Genomic DNA, 26,466 nt, shown 5'->3' with positions numbered 1-26,466 from the left:
ACCTAGCATGACAAAATCTGGAAGGATACGAAGGGCAGGGCAGGTTGTGCAAATGCCGGACACAAACCCTGCAAAGCTGGAGTTCGCAAAAGATCCTGGTGGTACAAAACATACCTGGAGGAAGTGTGCAAGGTAGGCGGACTAAGTTTAGAACGATCTGGCAATTGTTGGGTGCGTCCGAGAATGAAGGACTGCAGCTACGAATAGAGCGCTGTGGCGAGGAATTGGTCACTCAAAACTTCCAAAAAAGTTGGGAGACGAACATTGTTGAAACGAAAGAAGATTAAAACAGGTCGAAAAAAAAACACGGTTAACCTTCGATCCACCACACCTAGGAGAGGGAACCCATTACTGGTCGTGAAATTTGTAAGCACTGGTACCAAAGAGAGTGTCATGGTCTGAACTGACGAGGAGTTTAAGTGCTGACAAATTTGTTGGCCAATGGAGACGGTGCTGACAACATCTTGGGTCAGTAGGTATAATTTTGTAAAACCCTCATAGACGAATATCTTAAAACGTCGAATAATTCGGGTAATGGAATCTGCCATAAAATATGTATGCTTAGATGGAATGACACTCTGGGAGGTCTATTGTTGGTTATGAAATTTGTAAGCACTGGTTCCAGAAAGCGTGGCGACGTCTCAACTGACGAAGAGTGTGAGTGGTGGCAATTTTCTATGCTGATGGAGACGATGCCGACAAAATCATGGGTAGTTATCGTAATCGACGAATGTTTTAAAAAACTTCGAATGATTCCAACAACGAAATCTTATTCTAAGATAGTAATAACACATATTGATTTTTCGACCAGGTGATACTAAACTAGTCGGCGCTTAGTTCTTAATTTAGATATAAATTACGTATATTATACAAATGATTTGCTGATAAAATTCTGGCAATATATTTTAAAAGCAGACATAATTTTTGACATTGAGTTTCAGCCTCAAAATAGTCGGTATAAAACAAATAGTAAAAAAGAAATGAAAACAACTAAAAGAGGGGAACTTTTAGTTGTGAAGCTTGTAAGCACTGTTGGTTGCAGAAAGTGTGACGTAGTCTGATCTGGGAGTTTGAGTGCTGACAATAGTATATGCTAAAGGAGACGATACTGACAAAATCTTCACGCATTATTGACGAAAGTGCCAATATATTCGAAAGAATCGGTCATTGAAATCTTTTTTTTTTTTCTTAGATGGGATAACACTTTGTTGAAACCTAAATATTTATGTGCTGCTGATAAAATTCTGGTAGTCTATTTCAAACGCTGACAACTTTTTGACAAAGAGTTCCGATCCCGAAACAGTCGGTACACATTGAAGTGAATAAACAAAAAGCACAAAAAAAAAGATCAGTCTTCGGTTTACCCCAGCTAAGAGAGGTGACCTATTATTGATCGTAAAATTTGTAAGCACTGATTCCAGAGTGTTTGGCGTGGCCTGACCTGACATCCAGGTTGAGTGCTGACAAAGCTTTGTGCTGATGGAAACGGTATCAACAACAATTTTGGTCAGTATAAGTGTATAGCTTTTTACAATCGAATATCTCAAAAATAAACTCAAAGGCCAGTCAAAGCTTTGGTCAATGAAATTCAAAGTCAAATATGTCTTCTATGCTGAAGATGACAATCTTCCATGCTAGGATAACACTTCGTTGTCGTATAAATTGATTTTACTGGTTAAAATATTTGTCAGCAATGTGATATAAGTTTGAGAAAAATGCTAGCTATTCTGAAAATAACTTGCTGACAAAGCTCTGGCAGTACAAGTTGAGTGCTGACAATATTTTTCAACCCCAAAATTAGTCGAACACAATGTTTTGCGGCACTTGATGCCGAACAGATGCAAAGATTTCTAAAATATTTCTTACACCACGATATAACACGATCGGTCTTCGAGATAACAAAGAAATGTAAGCACAGGTTTCAAAAATGTGACGGGGTTTGGAGAAAAAAGGAGTTCAAGTGCTGACGTAGTTGTCGGCAAGTTTGTAGTGACCTAAACTGCTTATATTACCAGAAATATTTGTCAGCATCATGCAAAAAGTTTAGAAGGCGGTGCTATTTGTGATAGATGCTAACTCCTGACAACTCTGTGTCACTCAGCACTTATGCTGACAAGTTTTTTCTGACAAAAGCACGACATTTTTGGCTTACGATTAGAACAGAATAACCAAAACAAGCTAGGTTTCATCTCGACTTACTGGTAGTTTGACTACTATCGAGGAGTTGAAAACCATTTCGAATGCATAAATATTCAGCGAAATGTTTCCAAGTCTATGTATAAGTTTGATGTTATTTTAAAAACTATTTTTGAAGCAATATGTTTAGAGTGCAACTATCGTTTCTGTTTATAAGAAGTTTTTAATGACGATAAAAGTTTCACGATTAAGAACACGTGCTGATAGCTTTAATTTCATAGTTAGTTTAGTTTAGTTTTATTTTTTAACAAAAATTTAGAAAGAGGGAAAAGCCCCTTTGAGTGAAATTGATAGTTAGTTCACTTTAATAACTCTTAGACACTCTCAAATCAACAAAAAATTGTCAGCACTATTTAAAACTAGGACAAAACATCATCAGTATCCCATTTCATACCATTTCAGTAACCTGCGGCCGTTGAATCAAGTGCTGACAACATTTTCCACCTTCCTGGCTCCAAAACTCTTCCAAATGGTTGCTTTTAATATGTCACCTGAAGAAAAACATGGCTTGGTTTCACTTTTAGCTCACAAAGTGTTCAAGTGCTGACAAATATGTAAGCGTTAATTGGAGGCAGTGCTGACCTTTTCTTTGTTCAAACGGGTCACGAATTCATGATAACTTTGGGTATGTCTAGGTTAAAAAAAAAAAGGACGTGGACACCGTCTTCAGCCAGAGGCTGCACAGACTGAATGAAACTTAAACACTAGACAAGGGACACACGGAGCATGCACCAGTGGATACGGAGAAGAAACTGTTCTCACGAAAAGTTTCATCGCCCGGAGCGGGAATCGAACCCTCACCCCATAGCATGGTGCGATTAGAAGCTTGGTAACCCTAACCGCACGGCTACGAAGCTCCACGTGGAAGTAAACTGGTGGCAGATGGTACGTGATTATTCTGAAGAAAGATTTGTCGGCATCATGTGTAAGGGTTAGCAATGGGCTCTGTCCATTGAAAAAATGAAGTGCTGACATTTTTTCTTAATTGATTGATTTGTCTTTATTATAGAGACTTTCAGCCCTTGGCTGCTTCGTCTCTCTATTTTTTTCTTTAATTCTTTGCTGAACAATGTTATTTCGGTGGCATGTGTCAACAAATACTTGTCAGCAACTTGTTCTAAGTATGATGATAAAGGTTTCGCGATTTAGAACTCGTGCTAACAACTTGATTGCACAAATTGAAAAGTCAGTTGACTTCAATCGAAATTCTGTCCCAAGGTTATTCTCAAATCCATCCAACTTTGTCAGCACTATTTCAAACTATGACAAAACATCATCAGTTCCCTGTTTCATAGCATTTGAACAACCTGCGGAAACGTTGAATAAAGTGCTGACAACATTTTCCAGCTCCCAGACGCCAAAATGCTGGTTGCTTTCAATATTTACTACCTATGTCTCTGAAAAACAGCTTGGCATGGTTTCTTCTTAGCCGATACAGTGTTCAAGTGCTGACAAATCTGTGAGCGTTAATTGAAGGAAGTGTTGACGATTTTTTTTTAAATGGGTGAAGAAATAATTCAAATTTTGGATATGTATAGGTTAAAGTTTTGGAACTAAGCTGGTGGCAACTGGTACGTGATAATTCTGAAGAAAGATTTGTCAGCGCTAAACAACGTAATTTCGTTGGTGTCAACAAACACTTGTCAGCAACTTGTTCTAAGTTTAAAAATCGAAGAGCCCTCATGCTGACAAAAATGTGCAATTCAGCACAAGTGCTGACAATTTTATGCGGCATTGAGTTGATTCAAAATTACCCTAATCCATCGAAAGTCCCCTAAAACAGTCCTCAATCCGCTAAAAAAATTGTCAGCACTCCCTAAAACCGTGACAAAACATCTTCCCCTTTCAGGTTCCTCATATTTCGCACCCCTCCGGAAGCATTAGACTTAGTGCTGACAACATTTTTCACCTCACCGGATGATGACTGGAGTCACACTTCAAAGCCATTTGCTGTAGGTTGTTTCCAGGGAAACTTTTCTCAAGAGTAACGCCACCATCGCCATCCTTCTGAAGGGGCAGGACACAAAAAAAAGAGTTACCAGAAGCTAAAGCTCAAGTGTCCCTTCACTCACCACTCCTCGCTTCCACTGCCAACCTGCCCGTTTTGCGACTGTGTGGCAAACAACTTTGTTCGCCGCCGTATTTTTCCACATCCCAAGAAGTTTTATCCACTCATCTTTGTTGTTTGAGAGGGGGGACTTTCCGAGACACTACCGGCACTGGAGCTTTGAAGCTTGGTTTCGAAGATTTCTGGGAGGGGTTGGGCGATCGTGAGAGGGGTGAGGACAGCGGAAAGCTAGCCGCAGGGCCAAATATTTTCGAAATCAAAACAAAATTCGTTGAATTTCTGCTTCTGAGTTTTGAGCAGAGAGAGAGAGAGAGAGGTTAAGGAAGAACAATGGGTTCCGGAAGCAGTTGAAACTGGCTGTGTGTTTTGTGGAGTACATTGGCACAAACTTGACTTTTATCTTTGATGCTTTTGTTGGGGTACGATTGCTCTCAAGCCGCAGAGTAAAGGAGTAGAGAATTCTAGGCGTATTTCAAAAATATAGCATTTCCCCCTGGGAATTTTCAGCGAAATTTCCCAGATATTTCCAGTGAAATTCCCCTGGAATTTACAGTGAAATTCCCTTGGAATTTCCAGTGAAATTCCCTTGGAATTTCCAGTGAAATTCCTTTGGAATTACCAGTGAAAATCACCTGGAATTTCCAGTAAAATTCCTTTGGAATTTCTAGTGAAATTCCCCTGGAATTTCTAGTGTAATTCCCCTGGAATTTCCAGTGAAATTCCCCTGGAATTTCTAGTGAAATCCCCCTGGAATTTCTAGTGAAATTCCCCTGGGATTTCTAGTGAAATTCCCCTGAAATTTCACGTGAAATTCCTTTGGAATTTCCAATGACATTCTTCTGAAAATTTTAGAAAACTGTAAAACCATAAAAAAACCATAAGCTGTATCATCCTTGGTATGAATGATTCTTTTGAGAAGCATTATTTTTGTTTTTCTGGCTATTGAGCTGTTGTTCATCCAATGCTTTGAGGATTTTTGATGCAAACAACCATTTATGTTATGGTGCAGTAATAGTTTTGCATTAAAATGTCGATTTCCAGTCAAAATAGCATACTTCCACCAGTGCTACTCTACCAAGTAGCCACAAAACGACGCAATTCGTCCGAATTTCCTCGAATCGATTCAAAATTTGTCCACACATAATTCAAACCGGCGCGGCGTGTGACTGCAATTCCGAACACCGAAACGTAACTTCCCGGCACCATTGAGACACATAGTTTTACAACCATTGGCAACGCTCGTTCGCAAGCGCACGCGGTTGTCGTTCATTACTGCGACATCACCATTCCACTCGAAAGGCGGGGGGTGTGTGTGGGAAAAATCGACCAATTTGTTGCAATCGTACAGCTACAGCCGAAACCAAGAAATCGTAAAAAGCAGCAAAACTTTTACGATTACTAAACTGCGCACCGGTGCTTGGTTTCATCCCATTCGATCAAATCCGGCGGCAATCGGTAGTTAATGTAGTAACAAGCGTCGTCGTCATCGGCTCCTACTGACGCATCGCCGACGACAGTTCGATTTCAATCGAATTGGTACCGGGGTCCGGAGGCACGGTTTTACAACCGTTGTACAACAACCCGTGCGCCTGCCTACGAACGATAGGCAGACGGTATGTGATATCGTTATCGCAGCAATGCCAAGTTCACGCTTCTCCCTCGCAGAAAGCAAGCCATGACGAGTCATCATTGTCGTCGCTTGCTACGACAGTTGATTGACATGGTTGACTGAGGAAAGATAAACTCATCATTACCGGGAAAGACGATTGGTCTTCGAACCATTCAGCAAATGGTTGGGAATTGCTAAATTTTGTCAGCACTGATCGCATTGGCATTCTGAGGCCGCAATCTTCCCAAAATCCCAACTGCTGACAATATTTATTTCAGACCCGGCACCAAATAGACCAAACCAAAGTCCATGCACGCCGTGCCAGACGGTGAAAAATTCCGAAAATTCCGCTCACGGTACAAGGCGTCGACAACGACTCGGAAACGGGCGACAAAATTAGACCAGACAACGATTTATGCCTCAATTGGGCTGTGGTGCATGCATCCATTAATCTTGTGTCCGCTTGAAATTGAAAAAAAAAGCAGCAGAACACTCTGTGCAAGCAAACACGCACGACTACCTACGGCGAATGTGTGTAATCAAAATGCATACGCGGAACAACTCTGGGCTCACCAAATTAGCACACTCTTCCAGGGAGCAGGGAGAGTCAAAAACGATGCGATGGATGCACTCGCATTCCTGAGCGGGAGTATAAATTTTCGTGATTGCCGTCTACCGTCCTGCTGCCACCATTACCGTTATGGTGACACTTTTTTTTTCGAGGTTTCGACTCAGTAACTATAAAAACATGGAGTGGAAAAAAGCGTTCCTCCATCATCATCACCATCATAGTAGTGGATTGATCTATGATAGCTACGGCCTACTACTGCGCTCGATCGTAAAACTCGTGTCAAACTGCCCTTTAACCGCCGAAGTCATTGTAACCTGCGGTGTGACTGATGGATGGACTGTAGCTGCAATGGTAGGGACGATTGGGGTGAAATGCATTTCGAGGAGAAAGTTCATACGCCAGTTTTAGGGTTTTAGTTACTGAAAACGACGACTTTGTAGACAGATCTTATGGTTATTATACTGCATATGGTTTTGAACCATTTATGTAACTGTAACTTATAAAAATTATAACATGTATAGTAATTTTGATTGAGACTATCAAACCAACTTTCAAGTGCCAAGCATCGATACCATTTGAAAACCATAAGCGTTATGGTAAGTTTATCATCTTTTCAAATAAAACGAATTTGACAAGAAAATTTAACTCACTGTACTAATGTTTACCTTGTAAAACACAGAGCTTTACAGTAATCCACAAGGTACATTTAACACCAAGCGCTTCCTCCCTACCCGATCCGCGACGTACACGGAAGAGGGAAAGGTGAAACCACTCATAAAATTCAGCTGAAATTGCCGTTTTGATGGCTTTCGATTCCGACGTGCAGCAAACGGCAGTGTCATAAAACCGTACCTATGCCGTTGCAGTTTCGATAACTATAACCATGCATTCGGCTGAGGTTGTGAACTTGTGGGATGAAAAAGGAAGACGGAACGTTCGAAGTGAAATAGTTTCCTGGAAAAAAGTGATGAATTTTCGTAAGAAAATTTCTGGAAATTCCAGTGGAATTTCGCTGGAAATTCCAGTGGAATTTCGCTGGAAATTCCAGAGGAACTTCGCTGGAAATTTCAGAGGAATTTCGCTGGAAATTCCAGAGGAATTTCGCTGGAAATTCCAGGGCAACTTCGCTGGAAAATCCAGGGGAATTTCGCTGGAAATTCCAGGGGAATTTTGCTGGAGATTCCAGGGGAATTTCGCTGGAAATTCCAGGGGAATTTCGCTGGAAATTCCAGGGGAATTTCGCTGGAAATTCCAGGGGAATTTCGCTGGAAATTCCAGGGGAATTTCGCTGGAAATTCCAGGGGAATTTCGCTGGAAATTTCAGGGAAATTTCGCTGGAAATTCCAGGGGAATTTCGCTGGAAATTCCAGGGGAATTTCGCTGGAAATTCCAGGGGAATTTCGCTGGAAATTCCAGGGGAATTTCGCTGGAAATTCCAGGGGAATTTCGCTGGAAATTCCAGGGGAATTTCGTTGAAAATTCCAGGAGAATTTCGCTGGAAATTCCAGGGGAATTTCGCTGGAAATTCCAAGGGAATTTCGCTGGAAATTCCAGGGGAATTTCGCTGGAAATTCCAGGGGAATTTCGCTGGAAATTCCAGGGGAATTTCGCTGGAAAATCCAGGGGAATTTCGCTGGAAATTCCAGGGGAATTTAGCTGGAAATTCCAGGAGAATTTCGCTGGAAATTCCAGGGGAACTTCGCTTGAAATTCCAGGGGAATTTCGCTGGAAATTCCAGGGGAAATTCGCTGGAAATTCCAGGGGAATTTCGCTGGAAATTCCAGGGGAATTTCGCTGGAAATTCCAGGGGAATTTCGCTGGAAATTCCAGGGGAATTTCGCTGGAAATTCCAGGGGAATTTCGCTGGAAATTCCAGGGGAATTTCGCTGGAAATTCCAGGGGAATTTCGCTGGAAATTCCAGGGGAATTTCGCTGGAAATTCCAGGGGAATTTCGCTGGAAATTCCAGGGGAATTTCGCTGGAAATTCCAGGGGAATTTCGCTGGAAATTCCAGGGGAATTTCGCTGGAAATTCCAGGGGAATTTCGCTGGAAATTCCAGGGGAATTTCGCTGGAAATTCCAGGGGAATTTCGCTGGAAATTCCAGGGGAATTTCGCTGGAAATTCCAGGGGAATTTCGCTGGAAATTCCAGGGGAATTTCGCTGGAAATTCCAGAGGAATTTCGCTGAAAATTCCAGAGGAATTTCGCTGGAATTCCAGGGGAATTTCGCTGGAAATTCCAGGGGAATTTCGCTGGAAATTCCAGGGGAATTTCGCTGGAAATTTCAGGGGAATTTCGCTGGAAATTCCAGGGGAATTTCGCTGGAAATTCCAGGGGAATTTCGCTGGAAATTCCAGGGGAATTTCGCTGGAAATTCCAGGGGAATTTCGCTGGAAATTCCAGGGGAATTTCGCTGGAAATTCCAGGGGAATTTCGCTGGAAATTCCAGGGGAATTTCGCTGGAAATTCCAGGGGAATTTCGCTGGAAATTCCAGGGGAATTTCGCTGGAAATTCCAGGGGAATTTCGCTGGAAATTCCAGGGGAATTTCGCTGGAAATTCCAGGGGAATTTCGCTGGAAATTCCAGGGGAATTTCGCTGGCATTCCAGGGGAATTTCGCTGGAAATTCCAGGGGAATTTCGCTGGAAATTCCAGGGGAATTTCGCTGGAAATTCCAGAGGAATTTCGCTGGAAATTCCAGAGGGATTTCGCTGGAAATTCCAGAGGAATTTCGCTGGAAATTCCAGAGGAATTCCGCAGGAAATTCCAGAGGAATTCCGCAGGAAATTCCAGAGGAATTCCGCAGGAAATTCCAGATGAATTCCGCAAGAAATTCCAGAGGAATTTCGCTGGAAATTCCAGAGGAATTTCGTTCGAAATTCCAGAGGAATTTCGCTGGAAATTCCAGAGGAATTTCGCTGGAAATTCCAGAGGAATTTCGCTGGAAATTCCAGAGGAATTTCGCTGGAAATTCCAGAGGAATTTCGCTGGAAATTCCAGAGGAATTTCGCTGGAAATTCCAGAGGAATTTCGCTGGAAATTCCAGAGGAATTTTGCTGGAAATTCCAGAGGAATTTCGCTGGAAATTCCAGAGGAATTTCGCTGGAAATTCCAGAGGAATTTCGCTGGAAATTCCAGAGGAATTTCGCTGGAAATTCCAGAGGAATTTCGCTGAAAATTGCAGAGGCATTTCGTTGGAAATTTCAGAGGAATTTCGCTGGAAATTCCAGAGGAATTTCGCTGGAAATTCCAGAGAAATTTCGCTGGAAATTGCAAAGGAATTTCGCTGGAAATTCCAGAGGAATTTCGCTGGAAATTCCAGAGGAATTTCGCTGGAAATTCCAGAGGAATTTCGCTGGAAATTCCAGAGGAATTTCACTGGAAATTCCAGAGGAATTTCGCTGGATATTCCGGAGGAATTTTGCTGGAAATTTCAGACAAAATTTCGCTGGAAATTCCAGACAAAATTTCGCTGAAAATTCCAGACAAAATTTCGCTGGAAATTTTGGAGGAATTTCACTGGAAATTTCAGAGGAATTTCATTGGAAATTCCAAAGAAATTTCGCTGGAAATTCCAAAGAAATTTCGCTGGAAATTCCAGAGGAATTTCGCTGGAAATTCCGGAGAAACTTCACTGGAAATTCCGGAGAAATTTCGCTGGAAATTCCAGGGGAATTTCGCTGGAAATTCCAGGGGAAATTCGCTGGAAATTCCAGGGGAATTTCGCTGGAAATTCCAGGGGAATTTCGCTGGAAATTCCAGGGGAATTTCGCTGGAAATTCCAGGGGAATTTCGCTGGAAATTCCAGGGGAATTTCGCTGGAAATTCCAGGGGAATTTCGCTGGAAATTCCAGGGGAATTTCGCTGGAAATTCCAGGGGAATTTCGCTGGAAATTCCAGGGGAATTTCGCTGGAAATTCCAGGGGAATTTCGCTGGAAATTCCAGGGGAATTTCGCTGGAAATTCCAGGGGAATTTCGCTGGAAATTCCAGGGGAATTTCGCTGGAAATTCCAGGGGAATTTCGCTGGAAATTCCAGGGGAATTTCGCTGGAAATTCCAGGGGAATTTCGCTGGAAATTCCAGGGGAATTTCGCTGGAAATTCCAGGGGAATTTCGCTGGAAATTCCAGAGGAATTTCGCTGGAAATTCCAGAGGAATTTCGCTGGAAATTCCAGAGGAATTTCGCTGGATATTCCGGAGGAATTTTGCTGGAAATTTCAGACAAAATTTCGCTGGAAATTCCAGACAAAATTTCGCTGAAAATTCCAGACAAAATTTCGCTGGAAATTTTGGAGGAATTTCACTGGAAATTTCAGAGGAATTTCATTGGAAATTCCAAAGAAATTTCGCTGGAAATTCCAAAGAAATTTCGCTGGAAATTCCAGAGGAATTTCGCTGGAAATTCCGGAGAAACTTCACTGGAAATTCCGGAGAAATTTCGCTGGAAATTCCAGGGGAATTTCGCTGGAAATTCCAGGGGAAATTCGCTGGAAATTCCAGGGGAATTTCGCTGGAAATTCCAGGGGAATTTCGCTGGAAATTCCAGGGGAATTTCGCTGGAAATTCCAGGGGAATTTCGCTGGAAATTCCAGGGGAATTTCGCTGGAAATTCCAGGGGAATTTCGCTGGAAATTCCAGGGGAATTTCGCTGGAAATTCCAGGGGAATTTCGCTGGAAATTCCAGGGGAATTTCGCTGGAAATTCCAGGGGAATTTCGCTGGAAATTCCAGGGGAATTTCGCTGGAAATTCCAGGGGAATTTCGCTGGAAATTCCAGGGGAATTTCGCTGGAAATTCCAGGGGAATTTCGCTGGAAATTCCAGAGGAATTTCGCTGAAAATTCCAGAGGAATTTCGCTGGAATTCCAGGGGAATTTCGCTGGAAATTCCAGGGGAATTTCGCTGGAAATTCCAGGGGAATTTCGCTGGAAATTCCAGGGGAATTTCGCTGGAAATTTCAGGGGAATTTCGCTGGAAATTCCAGGGGAATTTCGCTGGAAATTCCAGGGGAATTTCGCTGGAAATTCCAGGGGAATTTCGCTGGAAATTCCAGGGGAATTTCGCTGGAAATTCCAGGGGAATTTCGCTGGAAATTCCAGGGGAATTTCGCTGGAAATTCCAGGGGAATTTCGCTGGAAATTCCAGGGGAATTTCGCTGGAAATTCCAGGGGAATTTCGCTGGAAATTCCAGGGGAATTTCGCTGGAAATTCCAGGGGAATTTCGCTGGAAATTCCAGGGGAATTTCGCTGGAAATTCCAGGGGAATTTCGCTGGAAATTCCAGGGGAATTTCGCTGGAAATTCCAGGGGAATTTCGCTGGAAATTCCAGGGGAATTTCGCTGGAAATTCCAGGGGAATTTCGCTGGAAATTCCAGGGGAATTTCGCTGGCATTCCAGGGGAATTTCGCTGGAAATTCCAGGGGAATTTCGCTGGAAATTCCAGGGGAATTTCGCTGGAAATTCCAGAGGAATTTCGCTGGAAATTCCAGAGGGATTTCGCTGGAAATTCCAGAGGAATTTCGCTGGAAATTCCAGAGGAATTCCGCAGGAAATTCCAGAGGAATTCCGCAGGAAATTCCAGAGGAATTCCGCAGGAAATTCCAGATGAATTCCGCAAGAAATTCCAGAGGAATTTCGCTGGAAATTCCAGAGGAATTTCGTTCGAAATTCCAGAGGAATTTCGCTGGAAATTCCAGAGGAATTTCGCTGGAAATTCCAGAGGAATTTCGCTGGAAATTCCAGAGGAATTTCGCTGGAAATTCCAGAGGAATTTCGCTGGAAATTCCAGAGGAATTTCGCTGGAAATTCCAGAGGAATTTCGCTGGAAATTCCAGAGGAATTTTGCTGGAAATTCCAGAGGAATTTCGCTGGAAATTCCAGAGGAATTTCGCTGGAAATTCCAGAGGAATTTCGCTGGAAATTCCAGAGGAATTTCGCTGGAAATTCCAGAGGAATTTCGCTGGAAATTCCAGAGGAATTTCGCTGAAAATTGCAGAGGCATTTCGTTGGAAATTTCAGAGGAATTTCGCTGGAAATTCCAGAGGAATTTCGCTGGAAATTCCAGAGAAATTTCGCTGGAAATTGCAAAGGAATTTCGCTGGAAATTCCAGAGGAATTTCGCTGGAAATTCCAGAGGAATTTCGCTGGAAATTCCAGAGGAATTTCGCTGGAAATTCCAGAGGAATTTCACTGGAAATTCCAGAGGAATTTCGCTGGATATTCCGGAGGAATTTTGCTGGAAATTTCAGACAAAATTTCGCTGGAAATTCCAGACAAAATTTCGCTGAAAATTCCAGACAAAATTTCGCTGGAAATTTTGGAGGAATTTCACTGGAAATTTCAGAGGAATTTCATTGGAAATTCCAAAGAAATTTCGCTGGAAATTCCAAAGAAATTTCGCTGGAAATTCCAGAGGAATTTCGCTGGAAATTCCGGAGAAACTTCACTGGAAATTCCGGAGAAATTTCGCTGGAAATTCCAGGGGAATTTCGCTGGAAATTCCAGGGGAAATTCGCTGGAAATTCCAGGGGAATTTCGCTGGAAATTCCAGGGGAATTTCGCTGGAAATTCCAGGGGAATTTCGCTGGAAATTCCAGGGGAATTTCGCTGGAAATTCCAGGGGAATTTCGCTGGAAATTCCAGGGGAATTTCGCTGGAAATTCCAGGGGAATTTCGCTGGAAATTCCAGGGGAATTTCGCTGGAAATTCCAGGGGAATTTCGCTGGAAATTCCAGGGGAATTTCGCTGGAAATTCCAGGGGAATTTCGCTGGAAATTCCAGGGGAATTTCGCTGGAAATTCCAGGGGAATTTCGCTGGAAATTCCAGGGGAATTTCGCTGGAAATTCCAGGGGAATTTCGCTGGAAATTCCAGGGGAATTTCGCTGGAAATTCCAGGGGAATTTCGCTGGAAATTCCAGGGGAATTTCGCTGGAAATTCCAGGGGAATTTCGCTGGAAATTCCAGGGGAATTTCGCTGGAAATTCCAGGGGAATTTCGCTGGAAATTCCAGGGGAATTTCGCTGGAAATTCCAGGGGAATTTCGCTGGAAATTCCAGGGGAATTTCGCTGGAAATTCCAGGGGAATTTCGCTGGAAATTCCAGGGGAATTTCGCTGGCATTCCAGGGGAATTTCGCTGGAAATTCCAGGGGAATTTCGCTGGAAATTCCAGGGGAATTTCGCTGGAAATTCCAGAGGAATTTCGCTGGAAATTCCAGAGGGATTTCGCTGGAAATTCCAGAGGAATTTCGCTGGAAATTCCAGAGGAATTCCGCAGGAAATTCCAGAGGAATTCCGCAGGAAATTCCAGAGGAATTCCGCAGGAAATTCCAGATGAATTCCGCAAGAAATTCCAGAGGAATTTCGCTGGAAATTCCAGAGGAATTTCGTTCGAAATTCCAGAGGAATTTCGCTGGAAATTCCAGAGGAATTTCGCTGGAAATTCCAGAGGAATTTCGCTGGAAATTCCAGAGGAATTTCGCTGGAAATTCCAGAGGAATTTCGCTGGAAATTCCAGAGGAATTTCGCTGGAAATTCCAGAGGAATTTCGCTGGAAATTCCAGAGGAATTTTGCTGGAAATTCCAGAGGAATTTCGCTGGAAATTCCAGAGGAATTTCGCTGGAAATTCCAGAGGAATTTCGCTGGAAATTCCAGAGGAATTTCGCTGGAAATTCCAGAGGAATTTCGCTGGAAATTCCAGAGGAATTTCGCTGAAAATTGCAGAGGCATTTCGTTGGAAATTTCAGAGGAATTTCGCTGGAAATTCCAGAGGAATTTCGCTGGAAATTCCAGAGAAATTTCGCTGGAAATTGCAAAGGAATTTCGCTGGAAATTCCAGAGGAATTTCGCTGGAAATTCCAGAGGAATTTCGCTGGAAATTCCAGAGGAATTTCGCTGGAAATTCCAGAGGAATTTCACTGGAAATTCCAGAGGAATTTCGCTGGATATTCCGGAGGAATTTTGCTGGAAATTTCAGACAAAATTTCGCTGGAAATTCCAGACAAAATTTCGCTGAAAATTCCAGACAAAATTTCGCTGGAAATTTTGGAGGAATTTCACTGGAAATTTCAGAGGAATTTCATTGGAAATTCCAAAGAAATTTCGCTGGAAATTCCAAAGAAATTTCGCTGGAAATTCCAGAGGAATTTCGCTGGAAATTCCGGAGAAACTTCACTGGAAATTCCGGAGAAATTTCGCTGGAAATTCCAGGGGAATTTCGCTGGAAATTCCAGGGGAAATTCGCTGGAAATTCCAGGGGAATTTCGCTGGAAATTCCAGGGGAATTTCGCTGGAAATTCCAGGGGAATTTCGCTGGAAATTCCAGGGGAATTTCGCTGGAAATTCCAGGGGAATTTCGCTGGAAATTCCAGGGGAATTTCGCTGGAAATTCCAGGGGAATTTCGCTGGAAATTCCAGGGGAATTTCGCTGGAAATTCCAGGGGAATTTCGCTGGAAATTCCAGGGGAATTTCGCTGGAAATTCCAGGGGAATTTCGCTGGAAATTCCAGGGGAATTTCGCTGGAAATTCCAGGGGAATTTCGCTGGAAATTCCAGGGGAATTTCGCTGGAAATTCCAGGGGAATTTCGCTGGAAATTCCAGGGGAATTTCGCTGGAAATTCCAGGGGAATTTCGCTGGAAATTCCAGGGGAATTTCGCTGGAAATTCCAGGGGAATTTCGCTGGAAATTCCAGGGGAATTTCGCTGGAAATTCCAGGGGAATTTCGCTGGAAATTCCAGGGGAATTTCGCTGGAAATTCCAGGGGAATTTCGCTGGAAATTCCAGGGGAATTTCGCTGGAAACTCCAGGGGAATTTCGCTGGAAATTCCAGGGGAATTTCGCTGGAAATTCCAGGGGAATTTCGCTGGAAATTCCAGGGGAATTTCGCTGGAAATTCCAGGGGAATTTCGCTGGAAATTCCAGGGGAATTTCGCTGGAAATTCCAGGGGAATTCCGCTGGAAATCCCAGGGGAATTTCGCTGGAAATTCCAGAGGAATTTCGCTGGAAATTCCAGAGGGATTTCGCTGGAAATTCCAGAGGAATTTCGCTGGAAATTCCAGAGGAATTCCGCAGGAAATTCCAGAGGAATTCCGCAGGAAATTCCAGAGGAATTCCGCAGGAAATTCCAGATGAATTCCGCAGGAAATTCCAGATGAATTCCGCAGGAAATTCCAGAGGAATTTCGCTGGAAATTCCAGAGGAATTTCGCTGGAAAATCCAGAGGAATTTCGCTGGAAATTCCAGAGGAATTTCGCTGAAAATTGCAGAGGCATTTCGTTGGAAATTTCAGAGGAATTTCGCTGGAAATTCCAGAGGAATTTCGCTGGAAATTCCAGAGGAATTTCGCTGGAAATTCCAGAGGAATTTCGCTGGAAATTCCAGAGGAATTTCGCTGGAAATTGCAGAGGAATTTCGCTGGAAATTCCAGAGGAATTTCGCTGGAAATTCCAGAGGAATTTCGCTGGAAATTCCAGAGGAATTTCGCTGGAAATTCTAGAGGAATTTCGCTGGAAATTTTAGAGGAATTTCGTTGGAAATTCCTGAGGAATTTCGCTGGAGATTCCAGAGGAATTTTGCTGGAAATTCCAGAGGAATTTCGCTGGAAATTCCCGAGGAATTTCGCTGGAAATTCCAGAGAGATTTCACTGGAAATTCCTGAGGAATTTCGCTGGAAATTCCAGAGGAATTTCGCTGGATATTCCAGAGGAATTTCGCTGGATATTCCAGAGGAATTTCGCTGGAAATTCCAGAGGAATTTCGCTGGAAATTCCAGAGGAATTTCGCTGGATATTCCAGGGGAATTTCGCTGGAAATTCCAGGGGAATTTCGCTGGAAATTCCAGAGGAACTTTGCTGGAAATTCCAGAGGAATTTCGCTGGAAATTCCAGAGGAATTTCGCTGGAAATTCCAGAGGAATTTCGCTGAAAATTTCAGAGGAATTTCGCTGGAAATTCCAGAGGGATTTCACTGGAAATTCCTGAGGAATTTCGCTGGAAATTCCAGAGGAATTTAGCTGGATATTCCAGAGGAATTTCGCTGGAAATTCCAGAGGAATTTCGCTGGAAATTCCAGAGGAATTTCGCTGGAAATTCCAGAGGAATTTCGCTGGATATTCCAGAGGAATTTCGCTGGAAATTCCAGAGGAATTTCGCTGGAAATTCCAGAGGAATTTCGCTGGATATTCCAGGGGAATTTCGCTGGAAATTCCAGGGGAATTTCGCTGGAAATTCCAGAGGAACTTTGCTGGAAATTCCAGAGGAATTTCGCTGGAAATTCCAGAGGAATTTCGCTGGAAATTCCAGAGGAATTTCGCTGAAAATTTCAGAGGAATTTCGCTGGAAATTCCAGAGGGATTTCACTGGAAATTCCTGAGGAATTTCGCTGGAAATTCCAGAGGAATTTAGCTGGATATTCCAGAGGAATTTCGCTGGAAATTCCAGAGGAATTTCGCTGGAAATTCCAGAGGAATTTCGCTGGAAATTCCAGAGGAATTTCGCTGGAAATTCCAGAGGAATTTCGCTGGATATTCCAGAGGAATTTCGCTGGAAATTCCAGGGGAATTTCGCTGGAAATTCCAGAGGAACTTTGCTGGAAATTCCAGAGGAATTTCGCTGGAAATTCCAGAGGAATTTCGCTGAAAATTTCAGAGGAATTTCGCTGGAAATTCCAGGGGAATTTCGCTGAAAATTCCAGAGGAATTTCGCTGGATATTCCAGAGGAATTTCACTGGAAATTCCGGACGAATTTCGCTGGATATTCCAGAGGAATTTCGCTGGATATTCCAGAGGAATTTCGCTGGAAATTCCAGAGGAATTTCGCTGGAAATTCCAGAGGAATTTCGCTGGAAATTCCAGAGGAATTTCGCTGGATATTCCAGAGGAATTTCGCTGGAAATTCCAGAGGAATTTCGCTGGAAATTCCAGAGGAATTTCGCTGGAAATTCCAGAGGAATTTAGCTGGATATTCCAGAGGAATTTCGCTGGAAATTCCAGAGGAATTTCGCTGGAAATTCCAGAGGAATTTCGCTGGAAATTCCAGAGGAATTTCGCTGGAAATTCCAGAGGAATTTCGCTGGATATTCCAGAGGAATTTCGCTGGATATTCCAGAGGAATTTCGCTGAAAATTCCAGGGGAATTTCGCTGGAAATTCCAGGGGAATTTCGCTGAAAATTCCAGAGGAATTTCGCTGGAAATTCCAGAGGAATTTCACTGGAAATTCCGGACGAATTTCGCTGGAAATTCCAGCCGAATTTCGCTGGAAATTCCAGACGAATTTCGCTGGAAATTCCAGACGAATTTCGCTGGAAATTCCAGAGGAATTTCGCTGGAAATTCCAGAGGAATTTCGCTGGAAATTCCAGAGGAATTTCGCTGGAAATTCCAGAGGAATTTCGCTGGAAATTCCAGAGGAATTTCGATGGAAATTCCAGAGGAATTTCGATGGAAATTCCAGAGGAATTTCGCTGGAAATTACAGAGGAATTGCCCTGAAAATTCCAAAAGAATTTTCCTGGAAACTCCAGAGAAATTTTCCTGGAAATTCCAGAGCAATTTCTCTGGAAATTCCATAAGAATTTCACTCGGAATTCATTTATCTTCCAAATTTCGGTCTTACGGTAACCACTTGTTGTTTTTGAAGTCCAACATTCACCATTTAGGATATAGTTAATAATCTGTCAAGGTACATCTCCATGGAGTCACATATGATAAGACAAATAATCCTAACAATAAGGTAAATCATCCAGCAATGGTTTTCAGCAACGAGGACTTCCTCGAAAAATATCATTGGAGTAACTTCTGGAGGATTCCCCGGAGTTACTCTTGCGAGCCTTTCCAGATCAACTCATTGAAGAATGCTCGAAATAACACCCGGAGGAATGCTGGAATCTTTCGGAAGAATTGTTAAAAATGAATTCCAGGAAAAACTTAGGTGAACTTCCGCAGAAACTCTTGAATGGACTCCTTGAGGGATCTCCACATTAATTCTTTAAAAGATTATCGTTGAAACTCCTTAAAGAATTCCCGAGGAAACTTTTGAAGTAAATTCCGCAATTCTTGGAATGCCCGCAGTATTCCATAATAAATTCTGGAGGTTTTCTCGTATGAACTCCTCGAGGAATTCAAGTTAGAGCTTCTAGACATCCGGAGATACTTCTGGAAGAATGACCGTTTGAACTTCTGGAGAAATTCCTGAATGATTTCTCGTATAACTTTTGAAAGAATTTCTGGAAGAATCCTATTTGGTAAGGAAAAATCTGCTTAGGCTGATCAATTTGTTTAGTCTATCTACGTGCTCCCTAGCTCTAGCAACAGAAATTATCTTTGGATTTCGACACTTCGCCCTCGGGTGGAAGAAAAAGGGTAACAAAGGATTTCTATATGGCAAAATTTCGATGCGAAACTGTTACCTTACCATTACATAAATAGTTTTAGGTTAACAGCATTGATGAACCGCAAAACGCTGAATGCGCAATTGTTCGAAATTCTACAGATGAACATCAATATCGTTTTTCGAGAAGAGAATCATTCATCCTGTCACACCATGGAAGATACACCCTATGGTAAGTGTATCGTATTGCAAGTATTTCCTATCTCAATGCTACTATTCACGAATCTGACAGATCTGTGACTGATACAGGTTAGGTGCAAGAAATAAGTCGTATATCAAAATCATTAAACGAGTCTGCAGCTTTGGCTATTCGAATACTGTAGAACCACAGACAAACAGACGTATTATTTGGAACAAATTGCGATACAAATCATCGTCACTAAAACATAATCGCCCAATGCTAACCAAGCTGTGTTACGCAAACCACTCAGTAGATGGCGGTAATGAGTAAACGTCAAACAGGAGCAAAAACGATGCGAGCGCCGTGACCGAGCGATTTGCGAACTACAAAATATTTGAACTAACCGTTAAAAAAGGTAACGATGAGAAGAGACTAGAGTGAGACGTCTGTTTGTCTGTGGTAGAACTGTTATTTCAATGGGTCTTTACTTTTCGTTGTTAAACAGACTGGTAACGCTGAGCAGTATGTTTTCTGTGGAAGTCTCGGAGCGTTACGGAGAGAGACAATTCGGCTAACATAAACAGAAATCGAACAATGGATGATATGTCTTATGGTTCAATTGAAAAGCCTTGATTCGATGTACAAGTCCACTAGAAGGTTTTTGAGAATCAATTTGTGTTGCCCCTGGTTACGCAACAATCCCGCATGCTGCTCTCGTGTCAGAATAGTTTTATTGTGAACCGGTATACGACTTGCTTCTCGTTACATATGTATGTAAGCATAAAGAGGCAGTATTGAAATGATCCTTCAGCTAGGGCGCAGAGCACCAGAGCGCGCTCGAGCGTTCTGCTTCATCAGCTTGTCATCGTCGCCATTATTGGACTTCAATCCCGCCAGCTGAGACACCCCTTCCGCCACGATCTCCGAAAAGTAGTGCGATTAAGTAGTGCGCGCGTCAGCAAATAGCATTATTTACAACAATCGCTCTATTTGTGTACAACATCGTCGCGTCATTGTCCCTGATGGTGGTGTTTGACACAAGTGCAACCCGATTTCGCTGTCAGTCACTCTCGCTTGACAAATGATGCTACGAATGAGAACGCACCGCCGAGCGTTGGAGTCGATCGTCACAGTCACCATGACACCAATCTAATTCAACATGATTTGTTTACATTTTCCAAACAGCTCTTTGTCACGACGATCATAATCAACGAGTTCGATTTGTTTGTCAATCGAAAGCCCAAATTTAGGACCGTCTTATCAAACCACGATTTGGCCGACATTTCGGTCGCTAGGCAACCATGGTTTTCGGACAGGAACAACGAAAAAAAAAACTCTGGAAGCCTTTGGCAAACAAATCCCGAACAGCGCGATAACAATCTGATGTTTACAGCGCAGCACAATCGGACGGAATAGTTGTGCATACTTGCGCGGCCCGGCACATGCCCGCCCCAGTCACGTTTGTTTACGTTCGAGCAGAAACATAAACAGACTGCTTCGATGGACAACTATTAGTGCGCTCTCGCGCACGCGAAAAGTTCACAATCCGAGTAGGCTGCGCTACCACGGATGTCAACGACGACGCTCTGTGCGCAAATAACCTCTTTTTGGGCACGCACATGGACTGCAGGTGTTGCGCAAGATTTGGGGTCATAACATTTGTACCTACTGTCAAAACGGGCGGGGAAACAAAAAACCGCCGTGTTTGTTTGGTAGTTTTGGGCACTGTTGAACATGAATTTACGCATCAGGGGTTCTGTCTGTTTCTTCGCCATCAGGAGAGCGATACAATGTTGCGCAGGTAGCTTATCGGGCGGTTTGCCGTAATGTAATGTGTTTTCAAAACATAGTAGGCGCTAAACTTATCAGTGCCATATGGGCGGGATTGTTTCTTTAGGTTGTTCATGAGAAAAGGGTGGAGACAACATTACGTTTTACAATGCGGCAAAACTATTTATGGGGTCACCAAGAATGATGACAGCTTGCGGAACGAGGCTTCGTGTCCAAATGGGACTGCTTTCGTAGATTTTGGTACAAGTTGTGGCGGGAAATGGGATTTTTTTTTGTGACAGTTGGACAGATAGTAGGCGGAGTAAACACATTTTGTCACGCGTTACTTGTTGATATCGGTTAAGAGCAACAAACCATTAGAATATGATAAACTGTATGATAAAAAACACAGTCACCGGTGAGCAGTGGGCGATTCTTAGCTTGTTGACATCGTAGGGTGGGCATTCATAATCAGAATCGTTCAATTCTGATTGGAAATCGTTAAATTCTGATTAGAAACGGTCCCGCTGTAGTGTCAAAATTCTCGGACCGCGATGAATTCGGTTCATCGGTGGATAAGTCCATTGGTGAAACGAATTCGATTACTTTCAATCAGAATTGGAAGATTCTGATTAGAAATAGCCCACTCTAGTATCAGAAGTCTCGTGTCGAGTAAATTGCTTTGGGGCATCCATAAAGTACGTCACTCTCGGAGGGGGGTTCTGGAAAGTGTGACAAGCAATGCAATAAGTATACGAAAAACCCGTATGAAGGGAGGAGGGGTGCTCGAAAATTCTCAAATTGTGTGTGACGCACCCCTTTCGCAGATTTTGGTACAAGTTATGGCGGGAAATGGGATTTTTTGTAACAGTTGGTCAGACAGTAGGCGGAGTAAACACATTTTGCCACGCGTTGCTTGTTGATATCGGTTTAGAGCAACAAACCATTGGAATATGATAAACTGTATGGTAAAAAACACAGGTGCCGGTGAGCAGTGGGCGATTCGTAGCTTGTTAACGTCGTAGTAAGTCAACTAACTATAATAGTACAATAGGCTGTATGGTAGCAAAACGACTGATTTGGGGATCCAAGATTGTAGAATATCAACGAAACTATTCCAACATTTTGTTTTACTGAAATTCCACGAAATTGCCAAAGGAAGAAGACATAAAATGTATGCTGAAATGTTAGAAATTCATGATTTCATCCAACACAAACCTCACAATCTGTCGTATAACTCAATATTCAAACGGTAGTGCCAGAAATCAATTAAACTCTATCTGGTTCACTGATCCGTGTAATCCCAACTCAGAAGCGTTCTTCCGTGCGGCTCAGCGCCTGCACGCCAAGCATAATTTGATTCCGAAACGAAATTTTCAAACTTTCTTCTCGGAAAATTGAACAACTTTTCTCGGCGTTTGTCGTCGTCCTCCCCGTCGTCGTAGTCGTCATCAGCAGCCTTCTGAGCCTGAGACTCCAAGCAGAGCAGAGATGGCCCTCTTCAAAAGAATGGCATTTTTGCTCTGATTACATGGAGATGAAACGCGCGAGGAGTGAACACGCAGCGAGGAGGAATTATCCGCAGCAAACAGCGAACTCGCGAGGGTTACACATTAAACTGAAATTAAAATTAATTTACTCTTTTGCAGCGGAACATCAAGTATCATCGAGCGCGAAGACGGAAAGGGTTGCCAGTTTCTTCGTGGAACGTTACCGCGGCACTTCAGCGATGTTGCTCCGTGTTTGATCTATTCGTTAATCGCTTCAACTTTAACCTGTATCTTCCAAATTTCTGACAAATGGTAATCCATTGATATTTCAACATTCACCATTCAAGATTTTCTATCTGTTTTAATCTGTCAGCGCAGCCACTTATGATAAGACATATCATCCTAACGATAAGCCATATCATCTCTCAATGGTTTTTATCCAAATTAAGGTGGCACCACTGCCCAGAGACGAAAATCGGGATGCATTTTCGCGCGGCTACGACGACGACTACTGCGATCTCATCACTACGACTTTCTTCCTTTGCAAGCTCGCGACGAGACCGCGACCGGGGAGACCAAACCAGTCAGTCAGTAGGCGGCGCGGGCATCGTGCAGGCAGGGTGGCGCGGGGATCGTAAATCATTTGAAAATTAATGAATCTTAATGCTCGCCTGCGTCTGTGCTATGCTGTTATGTTTGTTCCGTTTGCCCTGCTTGGCGGGTTGCCCCCCCCCCCTCATGTCGGGGAGTGCGAGGGCAGACAGGCAGAGAGCACACTCTCCAAATGGTTGCAATTTTATTGGATGTAATTACTTCGCTCCGGAGTCCGACTCCAATAGATGGCGGCGCGGGTGGCGGGAAGCGGACCGTTTGCTAAGTTTCAGTGCGTTTAGCAGTGGGTCTTCTTTGGCTTGCTGGCGTGGTCGGAATTAAATGGAGAAAAAATTGTTTTTGATTGTTAAATTGTAAAGCCCCGCTTTGTACTCGCTCACGCATAATTGCATGTAGTAGGCACGGTCCCGAAGTCAGTTCTTGTTTGTTTTGCCGTCAGTGACGATGATGATTGGCTGAGAGTCTTTTCTTGCCTTGGGAATGGACGGTTTTTTTTTGTCGAAGAACTGATAATATAGTAATTTATCCGGTAAAAAGGACATAAACCATACAATAATTATATGGACAATGGTTATTTGAGAAATGTGCTCGATAATCGGCTCGATATCAAAACATTTCTAGGAATTTACAATAACATTTTCTGAAACGTAAAAGCTAATATTCCGCTAAAAGACACATTAACCATAAGATAATGATAAACTTAATGGTTTTCTCGAAAAATCCCAGTTGTTTCAATTGTGTCCGACAAAATTATACTCCCAGCAATTTAACGCATCGTTTTCAAACGTGATTGCTAATTTATCATAAATGGCGTTGTTATCTACGATTCGGCTTATGGTTACAATTAACCCTGTCTTGAGTTGCAACACAGTGTGTAAGACTCGAGTTAAATTAGGTTTATCTGCTAATGCTTGTTTAAATTACACTCTATGACTACCATACAAATTATAGTAATTAAAACAGTTACCATAGCGACAATGCGCCAATGAAAAAAATAAAACCAACTGCTTTCGCCAAAACCAACGACAGTAATTATCACCAATTGAGTTTTATGCTTATCGCACTGCTATTACTTCTCTTGCATACAAACATGTACATACCGAGAACACCCAACCAACTGGGAGTCTGGTGGCAGTGTTCTGGTTCGTTTCCTTTTTGTTTCTACCAGCAACAAGAAGAAAAGGGTTCATCATGTACTACATATACTGTTAACTGGCGGGACCGGGACGATTAAAGCGAATTAACCCTTCGTTGTGACCTCTTTAACACGGGTCCTTTGCGTTCAGTTATACGATTTGACATCTCTCCTCCCCCTCCCTTTCTCACAATTCTAATTAGAAAATTTCCCGGGAATTAATTTACCCCGCCCCGCTCACTTACCGTACATCTTCCCCTCCTCGGAGAGGATGATTTTCCGTCGGCCGCAGGGTGGGTAGATGGCCAGCGCTTCCTGGAAGCTCTGCTCGATGTCCGGACTCCACACTCCCTCGGCATCGGCCGACGACAGGTCCTGATCATCCTAACCGGGTGGGGTACCATGGGGGGAAGGGACACCATCAAAGGATCGGGGCACATTTGTAAGGTTTTGGAGGAGAACGAAAGAAAAAAAATCGAAGAGAACGTAGTCAGAAATCTGGGAACACTGCACTTCGGTGACATTGGATGCATTCGATAGCTTAGCACACACTTAATATTGGAACTGGGCACTAATGCATTCCAAATTGTTAACACGCAACGGATGTCACTTACGTCCTGGAATGAAGAGATACAGAGAAAAGTTTTTGTTAGAAACACATTACGTCGATGAGTAGAGAATGAGCTCTAAGTTGAAATTCATTCACATGAATCAAAACAAAACAAACTTTTTGTCAAAACAAAAAAAAAAAAACAGAAAGACATGTAAGATTTAGGATAAGATCCGTTATCCACGGTGTTTGCCTTTTCTTTTCTTCTCCATATGCAGTAATCACTTGGTAAACCAAATTCATTCGGTCTCAGAAAGGACTCATCCACCGATGAACAGAATTCACTTAGTTCGAAAATGCTGTCACTAGAGCGTGGTCAGCTCTAATAAGAATTTGGCGATTCTGATTGGAAATGGCCCCACTCTAGTGTCAAAACTCTCAGATCGAGTGAATTCTGTTCATCGGTGGATAAGTCCATTTTGAAACTACAGTGGGAATATTTCCAGATTCTGATTAGAAATGACTCCGCCCTAGTTTCAAAATTCATAGGTCGAGTGAACTTTGTTCATCACTGCAGTGGAGAAGTAAATATGAACTTATCCATTGGTGAACCGAATTCATTCGGACCGATAATTTTGACACTAGAGTTGGGCTACTTCCAATCAAAATTGGAAGATTCTGATTAGAAATGGCCCCACAAAATTCTCATATCGAGTAAATTCTGTTTATGGATATATCCACAGGTGAATTGAATTCACTCGATCCATGAAAAGGGGAGCGCCTTTGGATGAACCAAATGTCAAAATCCGTATTTACTCTTAGAAGCACCAATAGACGAGTGCCCCGATGAACTTAATTCATCGCGGCCCGAGAATTTTGACACTAGAGCGGGGCCGCTTCCAATCAGAGGCGAACGATTTCCAATCAGAATTGAACAATTCTGATTAGGAATAACCCCGCTCTAGTGTCAAAATTTTTGGACCGCGATGAATTCAGTTCATCGGTGCACTCGTCTATAAAAGGAAAAAGTGGATTTGATGTTTGGTTCATCCTAGGTGAATCATTCTCCCTAGCCTATTTGGACAGTAGAGTGGGCCACATGGCTTCATCCAGAAGCGTTGTGACCAAGTGAATTCAGTTCACCAATAGTGAATTTTCGTTCGTTGAATGGATACGTGTAAACTGTAGCCGGATAACAATAGACTTATCCATTACTGAACGGAATTCACACGGAATTTTGACCCTAAAACGGAGGAATTTCCAATAAGAATCTTGCAATTCTAATTTAAAACTGCTTCGATATAGTGTCACGATCCGAGTGAATTCTATTCACCCAAGAACTTATCCGCCGATGAACAGAATTCACTCGGTCCAAGAATTTTGACACTAGAACGGGGTGATTTCCAAGCAGAATTGAAAACATCAACATTCTTGGACCGATTGCATTTGCTTCATCAGTGGATCAGTCCATGGACAAATGAATCTCGCATTGCCAACTGTTCAAATAGTGCGCAGAGTTTGCCTGAATGAACTACCGCATGAGCTTGAAATTTTAGTTTTGACCAGTGAGCGGAGCCATTTCCAATCAGAATCCAGTCCAATATCTGATTGGCAACGGTCCTGCAAGATATCTGAATATGCAGAACATGCTACTCGTGCGCGTCAGCTCAAAATTCACATTTTTTTCAGAGATGCCTTCATGCATTCTATCAAGAGAGTTTCTACCGCTAGAGCTTCCTACAATTATTCCATTCAAAACGATTTGAAATATTTTGCAGGAAATTCTACGAGACATTATTCAAAAATTACTTCCGAATTTTCTACGAAGAATTCTTAACGAATTTATCAAATGGTGCCTTCAATAACTCGTCCAGAAATCTGCAGGATTCCTGTATTTTTTCCTGGGTTTTTGTCAGGAATTCGTTAAGAAATCTTTCCTGGGATTTCCTCAGAAATTC

General features: G+C 42.7%; 1 protein-coding gene across 1 annotated transcript in view; it reads right to left on the bottom strand.

Annotated features, from left to right (window-relative positions):
* Positions 1–26,466, bottom strand: part of LOC109428436 (protein scalloped) — a 542,518-nt gene that overhangs the window by 91,463 nt on the left and 424,589 nt on the right. The window contains 1 exon segment of the mRNA XM_029855553.2: positions 24,204–24,342. Within this exon segment, the coding sequence (XP_029711413.2) occupies positions 24,204–24,342 (139 nt within the window).

Source organism: Aedes albopictus, chromosome 1, assembly GCF_035046485.1.
Source record: "Aedes albopictus strain Foshan chromosome 1, AalbF5, whole genome shotgun sequence".
Taxonomy (NCBI): Eukaryota; Metazoa; Arthropoda; class Insecta; order Diptera; family Culicidae; genus Aedes; species Aedes albopictus.
This window is presented reverse-complemented; position numbering and strand designations above follow the sequence as displayed.